The following is a 20471-nucleotide window of genomic DNA, read 5'->3' on the forward strand; positions in this document are numbered from 1 at the left end:
CAAAAACTTGACCCAAAAAAATCAAAGTTTCCACGTGCTACAAGACAAAGGATGTTGGACAAGTTTTCAACAGGCGTAGCATGTAAAATATTTAACACAAAATGTTTTTGTATATATTCACCCATTTTCATTATATTTCAGCACAAATTGTGCCTCGGCCCCGAGGGCTTTTCCAGGGGTTTCCCCATCCATGCTGGGATTTGGCAGATTAAAGGGAAGGAAACGTAGGGAATCCTGCTCGGGAGCTCGGGAGCGTGGGCGGAAAAATAATGAGCGTCATGCGGCGTCGTCTGATAAATATAGCCCAGCACAAAAATTTAAATGTGGGCAACAGTTGTTGATGCCATAAGCGATAAATTTTTGCAAAGTCATGGCAAATTGTGAATATGGTCAGGGATACTTGATGTGCATATACAAGGATATGCTTAACAAGGAGCTAGATTGAATTTAAACGGATAGCCTTTGAGATGATTGAGCAGTTCTCTATTCTCCTACCACAATGTATTATTTTTTTTTTGTTTAAAATTAGCTACAAAACAAAATAAGAACTTCTAAAACAGTTCATTAAACAAAAGCAAAAAAAGTTAAACAAAAAGCAGAGCTATTGGTAATAAGCGTGTGGTCTGTTTGCTTTAATTTCTCCACAATAACGCATAATTCTTTTACGCCTTCACACCTAATTGTACATATCTTTTGTTCCGAATATATCCGATGTGGAACTTTTCCAAAAAACATGTCAGACCTTCGCCACGATCCCGTCTTCGGGTTATAGAGGAGTATGTTTGTTTAAGACACCTGACATTTGTATGTAGACAAATAATAAGAGAGAGATAAGCAAACACAGCCTCCGCAATTAGATAGCTCCGATTTTCCTATAAAACCCCAAGCTGCCAGCAGAATAGTCACAGTTTGCCAAACTCCACTAAACAAGATGAATTTCAAGATACTTTTGGCTTTGTGCCTCACGACTCTGTTGGTTGTTGAGGTTCCCGGTGCCACGACTCCTGCGTCTTCGTCGACAGACACGTCTTCAAGTTCCAGTTCAACTTCAACCCCAAGTTCAAGTTCTTCTTCGACTCCAAGCTCAAGCTCAAGCTCAACCCCATCGTCTTCCACATCCTCTACTCCTTCTTCCACGTCTTCGTCCTCCAACTCTACTTCAACGACTCCTTCCACATCTTCCACTCCTTCCACATCCTCCACAGACTCCTCTCCTTCCACATCCTCCACTCCTTCCTCCTCCTCCTCCACCAGCTCCTCCGACAAGTCCTCTTCGTCCTCTAGTGCCGCCAAGAAGCGCAAGGAGCGTCGTAAGGAACGTAGGGAACGCAAGGCACGTAAGGAGCGTAGGCAGGAGCGTCGCGAAAGACGCCAGGCTCAAAGGAAGGCTCAAAGGAAGGCCAACAACCGAAGGAACCGCCGCGGTTAAGCACTAGATCCTCTAGACACTGAATTGAAAAATTAAAATAATAAAATGTAAAAAAATAAAGATAAATTCGAGTATTTAAAATCTATCGTATTACTTGTTTCGTGTAAATTATACAACTATGATATATTATATACTTTATTAGATCAGGGGTGCCACAGAAAAAGCTAGTGATTTGGTGAAATTTCAAGCTCCAAATCACGAAAACAGTCGTATTCCGAGTCGCATAGCTTAGATAAAAAACCATAGGGATATAAATAAAAAATATTTTTTTTTTGTTTTTAATTTTTAGTAAATAATGAAGAAAAATCTATTTGAAAAATGCAATCCATTAAAAAATTAAATACATAATAAGGATAAATTTTAACTTCATACAATTCTTTTTATTTTTAAGGTTTTATTCCGAATTTGAATAAAAAACGTGGTACACCGTAAATTAAAATAATCTTAAAAACTGAAGGGATTTGGCCTACTGTATAGGAGGAAAGCGATATCTCTGTGGTATCCACATTTTAGCAAATAAATACACGGAATATTTTATTTTTAGATCGTAATTAAGTCACAAATTCAACTCATCTTACGGGTTAACAGAGCTTTTCTCATACAACTGGAGTTTCTTTATTGATTTTAAGAAAAAAAACACTGGCAAGATTGTCGATATATTTGAAATCCCTCACAACAGACGTGTATATCTGAATATCTTGAAGGACTTTAGCTAGAAATTCGGCAAAATTTCAAAAGTGTCTAGTTGACAGTCTTATAAGTATCCAACTAATGCGCAATAAGTTAGATACAATTTAATAGATTAATCGTAAATAAAAAACAACAAAGCCCCAAAATCCAAGCTAAAATATTGAACATTTTACCTGAAAAAAATGCGAACTCATTACATTTCCAATGGTGGAGTTATGGGATATGGCAGCTATAGTATATGGCCGACCCCTATACGACGTTCTTACCCAAGAACGGCTTTGATCGAATAAACATAAACGTTACATAACACTACTGGATGAATGTATTCTTTTATGATTTTTAATCAATGAATTTTAATCACAAGTTTCGTAACTTTTCCAAAAAACCTGTCAGACCTAAACTATATTTGCTTTAGACACCTGACAATTGTCTGGAGACAAATAAGAGAGAGATAAGCAAACACAGATTCCGCCATTAGATAGCACCGACTTTTCCTATAAAACCCGAAGCTGACAGCAGAATAGTCACAGTTTACAAAACTCCACTAAACAAGATGAATTTCAAGATACTTTTGGCTTTGTGTCTCACGGCTCTTTTGGTTGTTGGGGTGCCCGGTGCCTCGACTCCTGCGTCTTCATCGTCAGACACGTCTTCAAGTTCCAGTTCAAGTTCAACTCCCAGCTCAAGTTCCAGTTCAACTTCAACCCCAAGTTCAAGTTCTTCTTCGACTCCAAGCTCAAGCTCAAGCTCAACCCCATCGTCTTCCTCATCCTCAACTCCTTCGTCTTCCACGTCTACACCGTCTACATCCTCGACACCTTCTAGCTCCAGTACAACGTCTTCTGATTCCACACCTGCCTCCACATCCTCCACTCCTTCCTCCTCCTCGACCTCCTCCGACACGTCCTCTTCGTCCTCTAGTGCCGCCGAGAAACGAAAGGAGCGCCGTAAGGAACGTAGGGAACGCAAGGCACGTAAGGAGCGCAGGCAGGAGCGCCGCGAAAGACGCCAGGCTCAAAGGAAGCGCGAAAGGAAGGCCAACAACCGAAGGAACCGCCGCGGTTAAGCACTAGATCCTCTAGACCCCGAATTTAAAAATTGAAAAAATAAAATGAAAAATAATAAAGATATATTCATATATGCATAACTCTTTGGTATTAAATTTTTTAGGAATTTTATAATTCAGATAGGGGGTACTCAGGAAACACCAGTGATCTGGTGAAAAGTCAAGATCCAAATCTCTCAAAAAGGTTCGCATCGGCATAAAATTCCGAGTGGTTTAGCCTAGAGAAAAATCGTTGAGGTGTACGTTTTTAAAGCTGCCAGATTTCATAATCAAAAATTTATTTTATATAAATATAATTGTTATATAATACAATATAACATAATATAATATGTTAATTATACAAATATATTTTTTTATTAAGTCAATAAAATTTAGTTTTTTATTTGTAGTAACTAATAGAGAAATACATTAATTAAAATGTAATCCATTGAAAAATGCAATGTATAATAAAGCAGATTAAGTTGGAACTTCACACAATACCTTTTATTTAACTTACTTTTACTCCGAATTCGGATAAAAAAAAAAAGTGGCAATCACCGTAAATCACCTTAAAAAGGGTTTCACAAAAGTCCACATTTAACCAATGAAATCCACTGAATATTTAATTTTTAGATCGTAGTTGAGTCACACATTCAACTTTCGTTATGGATCAACCGAACTTTTCCCATACAAGTGCAGTTTCATAATTAATTTTAGGCAAAACACTGTCAAGATTGTCGGTGTTTTTAAAATGACCCAATGACAGGAGTATTTTGGGACACGCCTGAATTTCTTCTGAAATGGACAGTCTTATAAGGGTCAAACAAACTTGCCATAAGTTACATAGATATTTAATATATTCATCGTAAATTATCGATCGTAAATCGTAAATTAAAACTACAAAGCCCCAATTCCAAGCAAACAATCCTGCAGATTTTACTTAAAAATATACGAGATTCATGACTTTTCCAATGGTTTAGTTATGGCCTGACGTTCTTACCAGAAAACGGATTTGATCGAATAAAAACAACCACTACATAATTAAATATCAATTTCTGTCAAAAAGTAAGTATTCCTCAATGAATGTTATCTTTAATAACTTTTAATCACTGAATTTGAATTATAAGTTTCGGAACTTTTCCACAAAACATGCCAGACCTAAACTATATTTGCTTTAGACACCTGTAACTTGTGTGCAGACAAATAATACGAGAAAGGTAAGCAAACACAGATTTCGCCGATTTTCCTATAAAACTCGGAGCTGACTGTAGAATAATCACAGTTTTCCAAACTCCACTAAACAAGATGAATTTCAAGATACTTTTGGCTTTGTGCCTCACGGCTCTGTTGGTTGTTGGGGTGCCCGGTGCCACGACTCCTTCATCTTCGTCAGACACGTCTTCAAGTTCCAGTTCAACTTCAACTCCAAGCTCAAGTTCCAGTTCAACATCAACCCCAAGTTCAAGTTCTTCTTCGACTCCAAGCTCAAGCTCAAGCTCAACCCCATCGTCTTCCTCATCCTCAACTCCTTCGTCTTCCACGTCTACACCGTCTTCATCCTCGACGCCCTCCAGCTCCAGTACAACGTCTTCTGATTCCACACCCGCCTCCACATCCTCCACTCCTTCCTCCTCCTCGACCTCCTCCGACACGTCCTCTTCGTCCTCTACTGCCGCCGAGAAACGCAAGGAGCGCCGTAAGGAACGTAGGGAACGCAAGGAACGCCAGGAACGTAAGGAGCGTAGGCAGGAGCGCAGGGAGGAGCGCCGCGAAAGACGTCAGGGTAACAGGAGGCGCGAAAGGAGATCCAACAACCGAAGGAACCGCCGCGGTTAACCACCAGTTTCCTAGACACCAAATTTAATAATTAAAATAATGCTAAACAATAAATACATATTTGATTTTGCATAAATTTTTTGCATTTCTTTTTTTAGCAGTAAGATAATTAAGAAATTTGTTAAAGATTTTAATATAGTGTATAAACTAGTAGACAGACCAATATGAGGCAAATTATAAAACAATAAGTTTAGTTATAGGATTTGGCAGCGATATGCTAAAGTCGACTAATTAACTTCTAACCAGGGATCGAAGAATGAACACCATAAACCAATTCAAATAATTGATAATGATTCAAATAATTATCTGTTCATAAATGTAAGTATCTTAATGATGTTATTTGAATACTTTTTTACCTTTAACACAGGTTTACAAAATCTGAATTATTTCAACAATCAAATCTCACTTTTCTTACTTGACTCTTGACTTATCTAGTACTAGATATGTAATCTTAAAAAATATGTAAATACTTCAAATAGACAGGAAAATAAACGAAGGATCTTATATCGACTAAGGAACGGTCCTGTTCAATAATTTACGTTTCTTTTTTAAGATGAAGTTATAACACAATAATTGAAACTACACTTATGTTAATAATCTATCATAACGCATACATAATAATTTATGTAAATTTAATAAAATATATTATATACCCTCAGAAAGAGTATATTAATCTACAGCTGCCAAAGCTTTAATTCTGAAACAAAATTTTAAGCCTAAATATATGCTACAAAAAATATATTTGAAATCGCAAAATAAAGTCCGTCTGTTTGGTCGAAAGCGCCAATTTAAAAGAAATGAAAACATATTCATTTATTTAAGCATCTTTAAACAACGTATTATAATTTTTCTCTAATTGACATTCTCTAGAAATAATATAAATGAATTATTCAATTAATTATTAATTAATTTCAGCCGAAGGCCTATGATTCCAGTGCTTAGATCTTAAGTAGTATACGTTTTGTAAACTTATATTTTCAGTAAAACAATTTTTATTCTTTTAAATATAATATTTATATAATATAATATTTAAATTTTTTTTTTCATTTTATTTTATGTCTATAAATTTTAATTACATAGTACTACATGCAAAAAAACATCATTTGTACATAAAATGCAATAAAGAAATTCATTAAATGACAAATAAATACAATTTTATTTATAAATATAAACATAAAGGAATACTAATTATAAAAAATTTAATTATTTGAAGCTTTCATGAATTTGCGAAGTAAATTTGCAAAGAAGAGAAACACATGTCTTCTAAAATAATAAAGACAATCCAAATAGAAAATCCGCAAATTAGAACAAACAATTCTGGCTATAAAAAGCAAGCCTCAGGTGTTTGGCTTACAGTTCTTCTGTGTGAAACAAAGCTGAAGATGCGATCCAAGTTTTCTCTGTGCTTTTTGTGCCTCTTGGCCATGATCCTGGGTGTGCCAGGACAGGCCACACCCCCATCACCATCCTCGCCGGCAACTCCTCCGGCTTCACCGACCCCGTCCTCGCCAGCCTCGCCAACTCCAGCCTCCCCGACTCCGCCATCGACGGCTACCACTGCTGCGACTCCTACAACGCCAGCAACCACAGCAGCTTCGACGGCCACCACAAACACAAGCTCAAACTCCACCTCCACATCCAAATCCACAAAAAAGCTGAAGCATCGCCGCCGTTTCGTAATAAGAAGATGGGGGGGTGGAAGAAAAACCTATTCCCACATAAGAGGTGGCCGCAGGGCTCGCAGATCAAGAGGAGGTTACCGTGGAGGACGCGCCCGCCAAGGACGCGCCAGGGAAGGAAGAGTACGCGTGCGTACGATCGAAAGCTTCGTCTAATTTTCAAAAAACTTTTTTACAAAAATGTGAACATTTAAAAAAAAAATAAAAAAAATGCATTTATTACCTAAAGTTTCCTCTTAATATTTATACACTTAAAGCTTATTATAAAGAAGTCTTATCCTGACAAGTGGAGGCGTTAAGGACTTGGCTTGTGAGCAGCCATTTAATCAGGCATCAAGGTGCGCTTATTATAAATTAATTTAGCATTCAGCGAACTCTGGCGGGCCACAAAACGCGATTAGTTTTGGCCTGGTTAGGCTTAACTTTATGGCCTGGATCCTGGCACACACAATGCACCAGTCGGCACTCCAGTTGGATGGGGGCGGCGGTATCCATTCAGTTCCTGTGCACCCTTCAGTGCCCGCCCCTGACCTCCTCCTCAACCTCAAACAAAGTGCCGTGGCCCCTTTTGTTCAGTTAGAAAGGCAGCAGGCACAGCGCAGCTGTTGCCCCATTAGCTATGCAGCGTCGAAAATTGGCCAAGGACATTACAAGTTTTTGCTCTATAGAGCAAAGTGTGAATTTAATTTCAACCGAATTTCCACCGTGACTGTGGGGATCTCTTAAATTGCATTGACAGTCCGAAATTGATGCGCGATTCCTCTTCACTGCCTCGCCTTTTTTTCGCCATCAATTCAATTCGGTGGAAGTTAAATATTTATGCTGCTATACGAGGGTATTTTAAATTATGTATTCGATTTCAGCATTCAACAAGCATTCAACCCACTGAAAAAATTCCACATCCATAAAAAAATATATAAACGGAGATGGAAACTTGACTTGACCAGGCGTAATCAAATAAATGATGGCCCGCCAACCCAAACAATTGGTTCTGTCATAAAAAATTGAGAATTTTTCATTCCTTTGACTTTTCAGTTGGTGCTCCCCAAAAAAAAAATATATATATAATATATGTATGCAGATATATCGTTAACGGTGGGTACACCGATGGAAGATTGACAATTAAAACGGTTACCATGGGCCGAGCGCAAACAGAATTTCTGTTTCATTTGACAGCGCATTTCATTTTATTCGTTTAATCTGGCACTGGCTCTGACTCAATTGGCAATAGCGACAATTGCAACCGGGAAACAATTTGCCGGGCTAAAATATTTACCTGACTGTCCCCGGAAGGACAATTATGTGCACTTCTTTGAATGCCACTGAGGCTCAATGAAATTAATTATACCCTTATCTGGCCAGCTCGGTGGCAGAGTGACAGACGTCAGGCGTGGATTGCAAAATTCTATTGTCGGCAGATTCTACTTGTGGCATCTTACGCTTCGGGTCCAGGCAACCAACGTCACTCTGACACATCTTTTATTATTACACCCGACAACAAGTGATTATATACGATATCTTGGTTAATAAGATAGGATTCTTACTCAAGTTACCTCAATGTCTATTTTTAGGTAACCTTTCTATCTATAGAAATTATAGCACTAATTTAAAGAATAAAGTACTCTAATGTCCAATGCTAAAGCCTGTGTAATAATTGTCCACTTTGTTAAACAGTTTCTACAAATTCCTGACAGTGGGCGGGTGGTGGTACCTGCCACAGACGAAGATACAGAAACAGAAACTCTTGTTTCCATTTTCATTCGTTTTCGCAGACGTCGTCGTCGTCATCATCGTGAGTTTTATATAAACTTTTTGGTTATGCCACTCTGCAGGAGGGGTGGTGGTCTCCAGGCAGTGGCCCACCTGAGAGAAGTCAAGCAGAGCAGCTTTATGCGTAATTATAGAACAGACAAGGCCAGAGACACGTGTCCCACAACCCAGTGGTGGCACTCTGCGGCCATAATGAGTATGCGGAATGGGATTATGCGGAGGTGTGGACGAGCTGCATAAGTGTCCTGGTTATCCTCGTCATCTAATTGTGAGGCATTGCCTCAAAGGACAAGGAAACCGCTGTTGGCCTTTTGGTGAGCTAAGATTATTACAGCATAAAGACCCACTAGATAATGAAGTCTAAATGGGGCTTTTGTTTTAAATAATTGTTATGTTAGAGGTTAATGCAATTTATAAATGAGAATTGATTTCTTCTTGTATTTAAAGGTGCAAATTTCCCACCAACAAACATTTTATTCCTCCAAATTGGATGAAAAGTAATTTATTTTTAATTAATTGTCAACACTTCGCATACGAATTAGTCATGTCGTAGACAAAACTAATTAAAAATTAAAATCCAATACCCTCGTTCATGGCACTCCGTCCAACATCTGGTGATACAAGCTGTCAGATTCGTTTTGTCTCCGGTAGAATCCCATTAGCTCATCCTGTGAAAGGGACAAAGTAACTTTTTCCCGATCCGAACCCTTTTCAACACCAGGACAGATTGTCAAACATTTCACTCTTGTTGGACCAATAGGGATATTTTTAAAAAACATATATACATATTAATTGGGTTGACAAATTGAAGCTAGAGAAATGTGTACAATGAGGTCTTTAAAGGAAAAAGGGCATCATATACAAATCATTTCAACAAAAAAGTATAGAATATTATAAATTTTGTTAATAAGATAATTTAATTTATGATTAATGCTCTAACTTCCCAGTCATAATTTTCTTGTTATCCTTTTTCTATTCACTATTCACATACTTTTAACATTTCGCTAACAGTATCCTGTTGCGCTCTTACTCCGAATATCCTGCCGCTCTCTTAGCCGCTCTCCGGCCTTATTTTCCAGTCTCTCTGCCTGGAAAAGCCGCCAAAAAGTCAGCTGTTCATCCGGCTTTCTCGTAAAATTTTCAAGATACTTACGTTTGACATAACAAGTATATATATCCCTCCACCTCCTTGGAGTTTATCGCTCAAACCAATTTAATTGCATTTAATTTATGGGACAAACTAAAGTCTAACCGTAACGTCTGGGAATATCCATAGGGCGATAAGTGAAAAAAATTATATACATGGCCTCTAAAAAAAGGGAAAGATGGCCAAGAAGGCAATGCCGGCAAATGGTGCGTGTCCAAATCGCATTTCTAGGGCGAGGCCCGACTAGCTGGGTAAATAAAACGCAAAATGAAATGAAATAAAACAAAATGGAAATGGAAATCGACATAAATAAATTGCTGGGAAAACGGTTTTTATCGCTGCCACAGCCTTTGACACTTTTGCTTAATGGCACACCCCTCCTTCCCTAACTTAAACCCTAACACACACACAAAATGATTTAGGTTCAGGGCCTTGGTCAAAACCATACCACATGGCGTATACGCAATTAAAATTCTCATACTCTTTGCATACAAAAAACCTTGACAATTTATTGCTTGAATTCCCCGCCCTTTTTTTGTACTTATCTTTTCTTATCAGTCTCCATGGGGTCATGCGTATGTAACATAAATTTGACTTTGGCAGCCAATCTATGCCGAGGAGCAACTAATTTGACAATTGGTTTGTCTGAGAATTTCAATATGTTTCCTTCGGACCAACAAAAGCTCTCCAATATGTATATACTTGAAATGGGTGGAAGGAACACATTATCATAATTTGGCCTTGACATGCATAAATTCCGACTTCTTGGTAATGTGCGCAAAAACTTGGCAACAAGAATATTTTCTCATATTAACTTTTTCACTGCGTGTTTGACACAAAAAAAAGTTGCTTTTTTTCTGCGTAAGGAACAGACATTTTGCGGTTATTTGTTGGTGCTTGTTGGAATGAAGTTGTAATTAAATCTTGATTAAAGAAGTATGTGAAAATTAACGGAGAAAAATGCATATTAATTTACTAAAACAGTTAACATTTAGTACAAAAAACACACAAAAGGAATTTCATTTAACCCGACCTTTATGTTCATAGTCTTGAAGTTATTAGAACCATTACCATACTCCCTTTCAATGAATTACCCAGGGCACTGCAAAAATGAAATTATTGAAAAGATAAAAGCCTCTCTGCTCAACAACTACCGAATTCTCTTTGCCCGCTGAGCCACTTAGCCAGGCATTTCCCAGTTGGCCAAAATATAATTGTTCCCACCGAGGCCGGCAAACTTCTGTTATTAATTTTTATTGTTTCAGTTATGCTCTTCGGTTTTGGTTCCTTTGCATTTCACATCCAACAATCCATTCCAAATGCAAATGAAAATGCTTGCGGCTAGTATATACTATCCTTCCCCCATCCGAGCCACACCCATCCTGCCACAAGACCGCCCACCGTTTACACATACACACGAATATATCGGCGCCGCTTAATGCCCCGCAGTTCGTAGAACATTGTTTTTCCATTTGTGTTTGTCGCGTTTTAATTGCAAAGTGAAAGCGGAAAAGCAAAGGCAGCAAAAGCAAAATGCGGCCAGTTAGTTGGCCCAGATTCGGTCGCTTTTGGCCAAAAGCCGGGCAAAATTGTCACCAGACAACTGGGGTGAATTTTCTTCTCTTTTTTTGGGGGGGGAGGTACACCTCCAATAGCCATAATCCACCGCATGTCGTGTCCGAGAAATTAGCGAACAATTTGCAAACGGATTGGGTGGCCAATTTGTGTGGTCAAAAATCGAGTGAAATATGAACAAACTGGTAAGACAATAAATTGGTTTTATCAGAAATAGTCCAGTTAAGTTTTTACAGACCACTTTCAAAATGAATTTATGCTAAGAAGTATCATTTTTTTTGCTTGGTTACCCAAAAGTGAACGCATCGAGTTCAGTAATTCAATTAAAATTTCCCTTTCTACGTACCCGAGGGATTCGGGTCCGAGGCCTAAACAAACTTCCAGACAGGGTATGAATTATTAAGTAAATAATTTTAAATGAGCTTTCAATGTTCTTGAACCCTTTAAAGATAAACGTTGAGCTATTTCGGGCTGGGATAAGCCTCAGGACAGTGGACGTTTAAGAAATTGTAAAGGTTTTCATTAAAGCTCAATGGTTCACTTATAGCTTAATCGAATTTTAATGAAATCATAGCCATTCGCACATCCAAAACGAATTATTATTAACAAAGCCAATCAATATCAATTAACAATGCGAGCGAAGATTAAAGGCAGAAAATTGCGAAATCAGAAATGTGCCATAATTCAATTACCAAACAAGCACGAAGCAGGAAGTAAATCGAATTCTTGGACTGCAGTTCAAGCTTAAAGCCATCTGGGTGGGGCAAATAAGGTGTACAATAAAAATCACACCCAAATCCTTTTAAAAAGATGGGAATAAAAAATCAAAAACCAAAAGCACGCACAGTGCCAAAAAAAAAAGAATCTCGGCAAATATTAAACGACAGCCTCGAGGACGTTGAAAGTTTCCTAAAAAAAATAAAACCCAAAAAAATGAAGGCCAGAAAAGCTGAAAGCTGAGAAACATCAACTTAAATTTCATGAGCGATAGATGAAGGATGGGCGGAGGGTTAGACTGGGAATGGATATAAATGAAAAAGATAAACCCACTTTATGAATGAATTTTTTATGCGACGGCTTGTCCTTTTGTGCGATTGGACCTTTCTCTGTCCTTAACAGGATACCTATGCTATACCCTTTGCTAGGAATTGGTTGGACTTTGGAAATAGAAAATAGCAGAATAGATTATATACTAACATTTTTAAACATAATATATCCACTATATCAAAAGCAAAAAATTTAGGTGACTATTTTTTAAAAGTTCAAAAAAAATCATAATTTTAAAGGGTATTCTAACTTTTTCCTCCAAGGAAAGCTCTTAGAAATCTTTAGAATTAGACGAAAGGGGCGGAAGAGGGTCGCTGTCAACGGGGGGCGTGGCAGGCGCTAATTCCAGGCAGACACCCAAAGGAGTAGTTAGCCTTAGATAAACGGCGTTTAGAAGGAGACGCCAACCAGACACTTCACGGCCAGGGCCATTGTATTGGCCATTCTGTGGCATTGTGTTGGCCAATTCTTACCGCGGTGAGACGATGAGCGCCAATGACCGCAGACAAACATTATATATATGTATTATAGGCGCTGGCCTTGGCCAGAAAATGACCATAAATCAGCGTCTTTCGGCCCGCAAAACTGTAAACCTAATCTGCATCGCCTCATCTTCAAACTCATGCCCCAAATCCATTCGGGCCATCGTGCCGACGTGTTAAGAATATGAAATCTTTTGCGAACAAAAAGAAAATATAAGTTCTCATTCCCCAAACTGCTCCTTCTGGCTAGCCTTGCAATTAGGAGTTGCGTGTTGTCATTTCAATTTGCTTAAATCAACATTTACTTGAGTTTTTCTGGTCAACTGCTTAGCCAGAAGCTTCGAGCCAAGAGTGTAAATGAATATTGGCCAATAAAATAAGCTGAATGCATTTGCGTGACACTCATGTTGAGTGACTTTCAGTCAGACTGAAGTTAAGGGCAGGATAAAAGGATCAGAGGGACACGGAATACTCCATGGCATTGAATTGGTTCTTATGTAGGCCTTTGGGGATTTACATTTAAGTGAATACTAATTGTGGCAGACCTTGAAAAGATTAAGATATAAACGTGTTCATATTCTAACTCACCCCCAATCCTAACTACAACTTAAACATTTTAAAGTATCTTTCTTATTCATGAACCCTTTCTCTTTCATATGCCCCAACATCTATTGAATTCGAAATCACAAACAAGAAGCCACAATACCGATTGTAAACTAGTTGCAAATTCAACTTGGTCCCTGGAAACTCGTGGCACAATAAAACTTAATCAAGTTTGACACAAAGGAGGCATTCGCAAACTTTTCGCCGTCATTTCGTTTGTTTGGACCCTGTTTGCTGTCTGTTTGCTTTCAACTCACTTTCAAATCCATGGATGAGTAGATATCCGCGCCCATTTCACTGTTTATTTTGCATATCATTTGAGATGAATTTCCAATTTATCAGGGGGGAAAATTCCATGCCCTATACCGCCCACAATAACAACAGCTATGACGGCTTAAAATTCCAATTTCGCAATGGATTTCGCACATATGAATTTTCAAAATTGCCCGCATCACATTGATTGAATTCCTTCGCGGCAAACTCAAGGTAAGGACATTGTCAAAGGCTTTGATTGATGGGTTTGCCGTGAAGCGACCTTCACGGACGCGCTCGCCACGTGCTATTCGAGACAGGTGTTTACCTGTCCTCCTGATTGATGGCCAGTGGTCAGATTTACACTTCAGGATCAATAAACTGTCGAAATGGCCACTTCGTTAGCTCCGCCAGCATTACTAACCTTTTATCCATCCATCTGTCTGTCGGTCTGTCACGTCGCTAAGCCTTGACGGATTCTCAAATTCGGGTTCACTGAACTGGCAAAAAGTTATTAATTAATTAACCAAGGAAAGGTACGAGTATCCTTGTCATGTGTAACAGGTGTGAAATGTCTTCAGTTGGAATTTTCGTATGTTTAAGTGCGTGCCGGGAAAGTTTGGAATTTCGATGAATGAATTGCCAATTAGGGGACCATAAGGTCGGTTTTATATGAAATATTTATAAATTTGGGCTTAGTTGAAAAAATTCATTATTTTAAATGCCTCTTATTTATTTTAAAGAATGCAAACCTTATTTAGAATAAGTAATTTAATTTCATTTGTTTTCCGTTTTCGATTCAGTGACTTTGAGTACTGAAATTATTATTCCAAAACTTAGGCAAGGAATCAACTCAACACTTTCCTACAATTTCGCACTTATGCCCAATTAATTTTACAATTTTTACAGTCCGATTGCCATTGATAATGAAACAACTCCCATTTCGGCATGACCCTATCCGTTTAACGGCTGTTTGCAATGTAATAATTTTCAATTACCCTTCAGAGAAATTTTGCTCGCATTCAGGTTAATTGTAGCGACCCATCTTATTGCTTTCGGAATACACCAGAAGATTCCGAAAAATTATTTAAGTGGAAAGGAAATCGAGCTGTGTTCAAACAGAAGATAAGCGACCCATACCTCACTGAAATTTTCTTTATCCTTGGGAAGGCGCGTGTTGAAAAATCAACGAAGACCAATTTTTGCTTTTATTGCAAATATTAAAATGTTTACACTTGAATGGGTGCTGCCAAACAGAGGGAGCAACATTAACTCGATTATGATAACAAGCCTGGCTGGCAACTGGGCTCTAGGACACCGAGTCCTTTTTGGCTTCGGACCCAAGGCCTCAGGAACCAAAAACTGAAGTGTTGGGCATCTGAGCTTCGAGTTCATAGCACGTGCAACGGATGTGCCCACTTATGTGAAGAGAGAATTCCTTTCTGTTAGCTCCTTTTTCATTCTGTTCTCCATTCATTTAAAGGTCCTTTTCTTTTTTCCACATTGCAGACCCGGCGGAAGCTCAAATTCGGCCAAATATTCACAAGCAAAAACCAGAAAGATAAATTTGTCTAGGCCAAAAAACACGCACGTGTGCTGAATGATTTTAAATAAGTTCCTAATTAGGGTATCGGTAACAGCTTGCTTTCTATTAAAAAGTTCTTTATCAAATTCAGTTTAAAGGGTTTTAATTTACAACTTTTAAGGTATGGAAATTGTTTTTGTTTAAGTTGATAAAATACAAAATTTATTAAAATTTTAAGATTCTGGTAATATTTGGCAAAGATTTAGTCCTCCCAAGGGGCCACAAAGAGAATTCATTTAATTTTGAAGATTTTTAAAGACTTTGATAAAATGTCTAAAAAATATTTTGTTCTTAGATCTTAATGCTGATCAATGGCGAGTCTACCCACAAATCCACCCCTCAGGAATCCGATAATTAATTCTAGATAGATATATATAGTCCTAGAAGAATCCGACATTTAGGAGTCCTATCCTGGGAGCCCTAGAATCCTTGGATTTTCAAAGGAGTCCTATGGAAATTTTAATACAAAATTTTATGAATTTTTGGTTTTTAGATTTTGACGCAGATTGATGGAAATTCTACCCACAAATCATTTTAGTTATTCCGCTTAAGAATCCTAAAACTATTTCCAAAGCTAAGTCTTCGCAAGGAGCCATAAAGTGGATCCAGGTATTTTTGAAGACACTTCTCCACAAATTAAAAAAAAAAAGTCAAATAAAATTATGTTAATGATTCTATTTTACAGATTTGAGGAGAATCGATCAACAAATCGTTTAAATAATTTTTCTCAAGGATTACAGGCTTGCCCAGATAGACTGTCCCTATTATCCATTCTTCTAAAATTCATTATATTGTCTTAGTGCATTCGTCCTTAGTTATTTACCTAATCACCTATTTTGCTAAGTGTAATACTCATCCTAACCCAAATAAATACAGAAACTCAGACATAATTGAAATGGACTCCTTAGGTTTTTGGCGGGGCGGAGGAAAAGGCGTCCTCGTCTGATCCGCAACCACTTGAGTGGTTTGCCCCGGCGGTTTCTTTAGCTTTTGCGGATTCTTAAGGCGCCGTTCGTGGCCGCCCTTTCTTTCTTCGCCACTACCTCTTTCTCTATCTGTGGCACGGTTCAATGAGCCGGCGGCGGTCAGGCGAAGGATTCGAGAGACATTCATTAAAAGGAGGCTGCCCAGAAATTTGGTTTCATTTCTCGGAGAAGGCGTGGTCGCACTCGAGATTTGACATGTGAATGGGTCGGGTCTGGGAGTCGAGCTTATGAGCTCATATGAAAGAGCAGGGAACTTATAGCGCGTGTTTGTTAAATGTCAGCGAACCGAATTGAAAATTAAATGATACTTATTGGAGAAGGAAGAGGTTTCAAACACACGTTAATCCATTGAAATTTACCCAAAAGCTTTGGCTTTTGAAATCGCGGTAAGAGGCTTTGAGTTGTGACAAGTTTTTAATTGGATATGCAAATAAATGTATCTAAGGAAGAAGTACATTGATCTTAGAAACTTCTGAGGATTGTTAAACCAAAATAAAATTTATTTGAAAGTGTTACTAATTTTATTACTTGATGAAATTCCTGGCCACAACAACCGAATGTCTTGCCGACTACCGGCATTATTGAGCTTCTTACTTAATAAAGCAAAAAAATACTTGTAAACAAGGAACTCTCGAAATAAATCAGTCGCTTGTCAATCAGAGACCCTGGCCATTTTCCCCGAGGAGAATCATTCAAGTCGATTGATTCCAATCGCCTGAAGTGCACCCAACCGTCTTCATCTTTTTTGTTGCCGGGCTCCCCATCATTTCGATTTGGTTCGCTTTAATTGCTTTGCCGAGTTTTTCATCATTTCCCATGTAATTGCCTAATGTCCATCAATGTAAGCCCCTTCAAAAGATGGGAAGAACAAAAATGAAGGAAAGCAACCACACTCTGGGCCAAATAATTACAAACGAATGAGACCAAAATTGAGTGTCACTCAAAAGGAAATTACATTTGATTAGAGTCTGTTGCTAGTCTTTAAGGAAAATAAACCAAACATTTTTGGGAAAAAAATTAATAAGCCAACATAATGGGGCAGGGAATTTAATTTAGAAATAAAGTTAGGACCAAAGAAATTTACATTGCGTTTAAAAATAAACCAACGTGACTCCTTTGAAAAAGTTTCACCTGAAAAGTCAGTCTGTTGAGTTATCCTTCCTTCCTGCAGGATCCTGCACCTTTCCACTTGTGGTGGCTGCCATGACAGCTTCCTCTCATACATGGCCCATTTTTGCCCAAGCTTTTACCATTTCCCCCTTTTCCGACCTGGCTTAGGTCCTTTGGAAAAGACGTGCCAGCCTTCACATAACAAAAGAAAAGCGGCTTATGTAGAACGTTCTAGCCTTGGCAGCGAGATATTGCTTTTTTTTCCAGTCAGTGTGTGTCCCAATGTGAACAATTTTTCCAATACCCCTACACTCACATCCAAGATTATTCGATCGAGGCAAATCCAAAGGTGTATCGGGATATCAGGAAAAATTCGCCACCTTCGAAAAAATGTAATTTCACGGAACCCATTGTACTGGAAATGGCATAGTTATATATTCGTAAATTTCCATTGATTTACTCCAAATCCCAAAACCCTTTACCTCCTCTGTGATGCAAATTGCACCGAAACACAAAAAAAAAAATGTATAAAATTTTCTGTGCACATTGCACAATTCCCTTAATTGGCTTTATATAATTCTCCGACTGTTTGTTGGCAGCATTTATGCGGTTGCAGCAAACACAGGAAAGAGCTATTTATTAAATCGATTTGAAATTGCAGCAGCTCGCAAAAACCAATTAAATGAATTCAAATGTGTAATAGAAACAAAAAAGGCGCTGCCAACAATTGACAGTAATTTAGGGACAATTCAGTTGACACTTTTTTTAACGGATGTTGTACAGTGGTTAACCACTAAACTGCGTTTTTTTTCTTTGTCCCCAGAGAGTAGGAAATTGGTTATTGTTATGCTACAAAAAATATATCTATCTTTGATAGAAAATAAACCACAAGGTTAATCCTGAATAAGCTTGTTAAAGCTGTATTACATTTTTTCATCTAAATAAGGGGATGTAACTTGAGAAATTAAGGCGTACATGTAGATATGTATATTCCTAATATCAGCTCTTGTCATAAAGTAATGATTTCTGCTGAAGTAATTTCAAAATATTCGCCATCGACTTTGAAGATGATCTAATCATGTCTTCAAATTATAGAATAATCATAAAAATCTTCAATACCATAACGAGCCATCAAATAGGTAACAAGTTTCGGGAGCTTGTAAGGATCTCAAGAGCCTTGACGAGGCTTTTGATGATATGTACCAGACTCTGCGCCAAACGGGAAACCTTTTCTTTGAAGGCGTGGCTGAGGACTCGACCTATCCGAAATGCCTAACCTGTGAGATGCCGAACCTGGATACCTTCGGAATCTCGAGTGCCAAAAAGCCTAAGGACTGCATATGCTTCAACTGTCATCGCCTCTACGGCTTGCCAAAAGAAGCTCACTTCCCATAATGTTAATTTTCGATTCAATCCGATTACTGATTTTTCATAAGACTTAATTATTAAAGCAATCTGTTCTTCGCAATTAAAAAAAAAATATATATTATACAATCAGCATTTTTAATAATTTAAAATAAACATACGTTTCATTGTGAAAACCATACAAGTGGCACATTACTTGGGGTATTTCTAAAATGTTTAAAAATAAACATTTTTCTATAATTAAAATAAACAAAGCTTCCGGAAAGCAAATGCCCCGTCGTTGCTTTTAACTTCATTTCAACTTTGCCCCCAAGGCCAACCACACCCACTCTGTGACCCCTGCCCCTGCCCCTTCAGGTGCACAAGAGGAAAAAAAACCAAATAAGTTGGTGGTGGAGGTGGAGCTCAGAGCCTGGGGCATGGGAAACCACACGCAGAAAAACAATCAAGTCGTTTGCGACCTGACCCGTGTACCCATACAAACACAAAATGACACCCACACTCAGCACGTTGGAGGTAACTGTTTATTCGTAAATATAAACTGCACATGCACGGTCCCAAGTACCAGATACCAATGCAGATACAGATACAAATACAAAGATACCAATACAAAGCCATAGCCGTGGAGACACCGCAGCAAATAAGTACTTACACTTTAAAAAAATCAATTGCAAATTGAGAGCATCATGTTAGTTATTCAAAATAAAATTATTATTAGTTTTTGAAGGATATAAAAACTATTAACTGAAAAAATAGTTGAATATTTCTATAGATTACTTAAAAGACTATTAACTTCTGTGTATCTGGTCCAGATACAAATATAATATGCAGAGAACAAATACGGTTGCACTTAACCTCGAGGCTTACGCGGGCGGGCAATGTGCGCTTCCTTCTCGTTTAATTGCGCTTGCAACATGACGGCAGCGGCCCCAGCGGATATGCATCCACACTCGTGCACATATTGATATGTGTATACGTTAAATTTTCAGTTTAATTTCGTTTTCATTTCCGTGCCGGTCCTGGGCGAAGCGTGGAGGTTGAATAATGGGGGTCGAAGATTGAAGAACCGGCAAACAGTTTGCCTGCAACACATGTCATGACAGCCGTTTCTGCCATGCATTCTCAAGGATTCCAATAGCGGCAGCCAATCAATTCGACAGTTTAAATATCCAGTAAGATGAAGGAGATATACGGATTATTTTAGATATAAACAGAATACTTACATACTCTAGGAATTTATTCCCAACTGTGGGTTTTCCGAATGTATCTCTCCTTTATCCGACTATAGTCTGTACGATTACCGGGTATGATACTAAATAAACAATTAAATCAGAGTATTAAACAGTCATCCTTATTGGTATTTTTGCTTTTCTTAAGCACATGTTTTACTTATGCATATACTTCTCCATCGAACTCCGATTCCCCACGAGCCCCATCGTTTATTATTCAACGGAAATGAGTACCAGATTCCTGCGTGTGCGTTTGGGCTGATATCTCTTGCTTTTATACAGCTTTCGCCCAACACATTCCATTACTTTCTTTTGCGGATTCCGCCTGTTTTTCTACACGTATTGTTGCCTGCGGCAGGCTGTCGCTTATGCTGAAAATTAAAAGAAACTTAACTCTTCCGCTCTGCACTTGCCGACGTTTCACGGAAGTTGCAATGAAATTGCCAACATCCGACAACAAAAGCCAATAAAAACACCGACAACACCGACTGTGGGCCAAGTTCCAGCACGTGTGCGTATTAGAGATGCCAAGGAGAGAATAATAAATATAAGAATTAAAGTCTTTAATCTATTAAAAAAAAAACAATACTCATAAGAAAAGTAGAGTCTTACAATAAAATATAATTTTATTAATAAACCTA

The 20471-nt window shown here is 38.1% G+C and overlaps 3 protein-coding genes across 3 annotated transcripts; all 3 read left to right on the top strand.

The window, feature by feature from the left end:
- The first annotated feature begins 544 nt into the window (after positions 1-544).
- LOC122322329 (uncharacterized) lies at positions 545-1446 on the top strand. Its single transcript, XM_043214142.2, has one exon. The coding sequence runs from the start codon at positions 932-934 to the stop codon at positions 1427-1429; it is 498 nt and encodes a 165-aa protein (XP_043070077.1). The 5' UTR covers positions 545-931; the 3' UTR covers positions 1430-1446.
- A 1226-nt stretch (positions 1447-2672) lies between these two features.
- On the top strand, positions 2673-3185 carry LOC122322257 (uncharacterized). Its single transcript, XM_043213948.1, has one exon. It carries the CDS (start codon positions 2673-2675, stop codon positions 3183-3185), a length of 513 nt encoding a protein of 170 aa, XP_043069883.1.
- A 1248-nt stretch (positions 3186-4433) lies between these two features.
- On the top strand, positions 4434-5008 carry LOC122322258 (uncharacterized). Its single transcript, XM_043213949.2, has one exon. The coding sequence runs from the start codon at positions 4470-4472 to the stop codon at positions 4998-5000; it is 531 nt and encodes a 176-aa protein (XP_043069884.1). The 5' UTR covers positions 4434-4469; the 3' UTR covers positions 5001-5008.
- The last annotated feature ends 15463 nt before the right edge of the window (positions 5009-20471 follow it).

This window comes from Drosophila bipectinata, chromosome 3L (genome assembly GCF_030179905.1).
Source record: "Drosophila bipectinata strain 14024-0381.07 chromosome 3L, DbipHiC1v2, whole genome shotgun sequence".
In the NCBI taxonomy this organism is placed as follows: Eukaryota; Metazoa; Arthropoda; class Insecta; order Diptera; family Drosophilidae; genus Drosophila; species Drosophila bipectinata.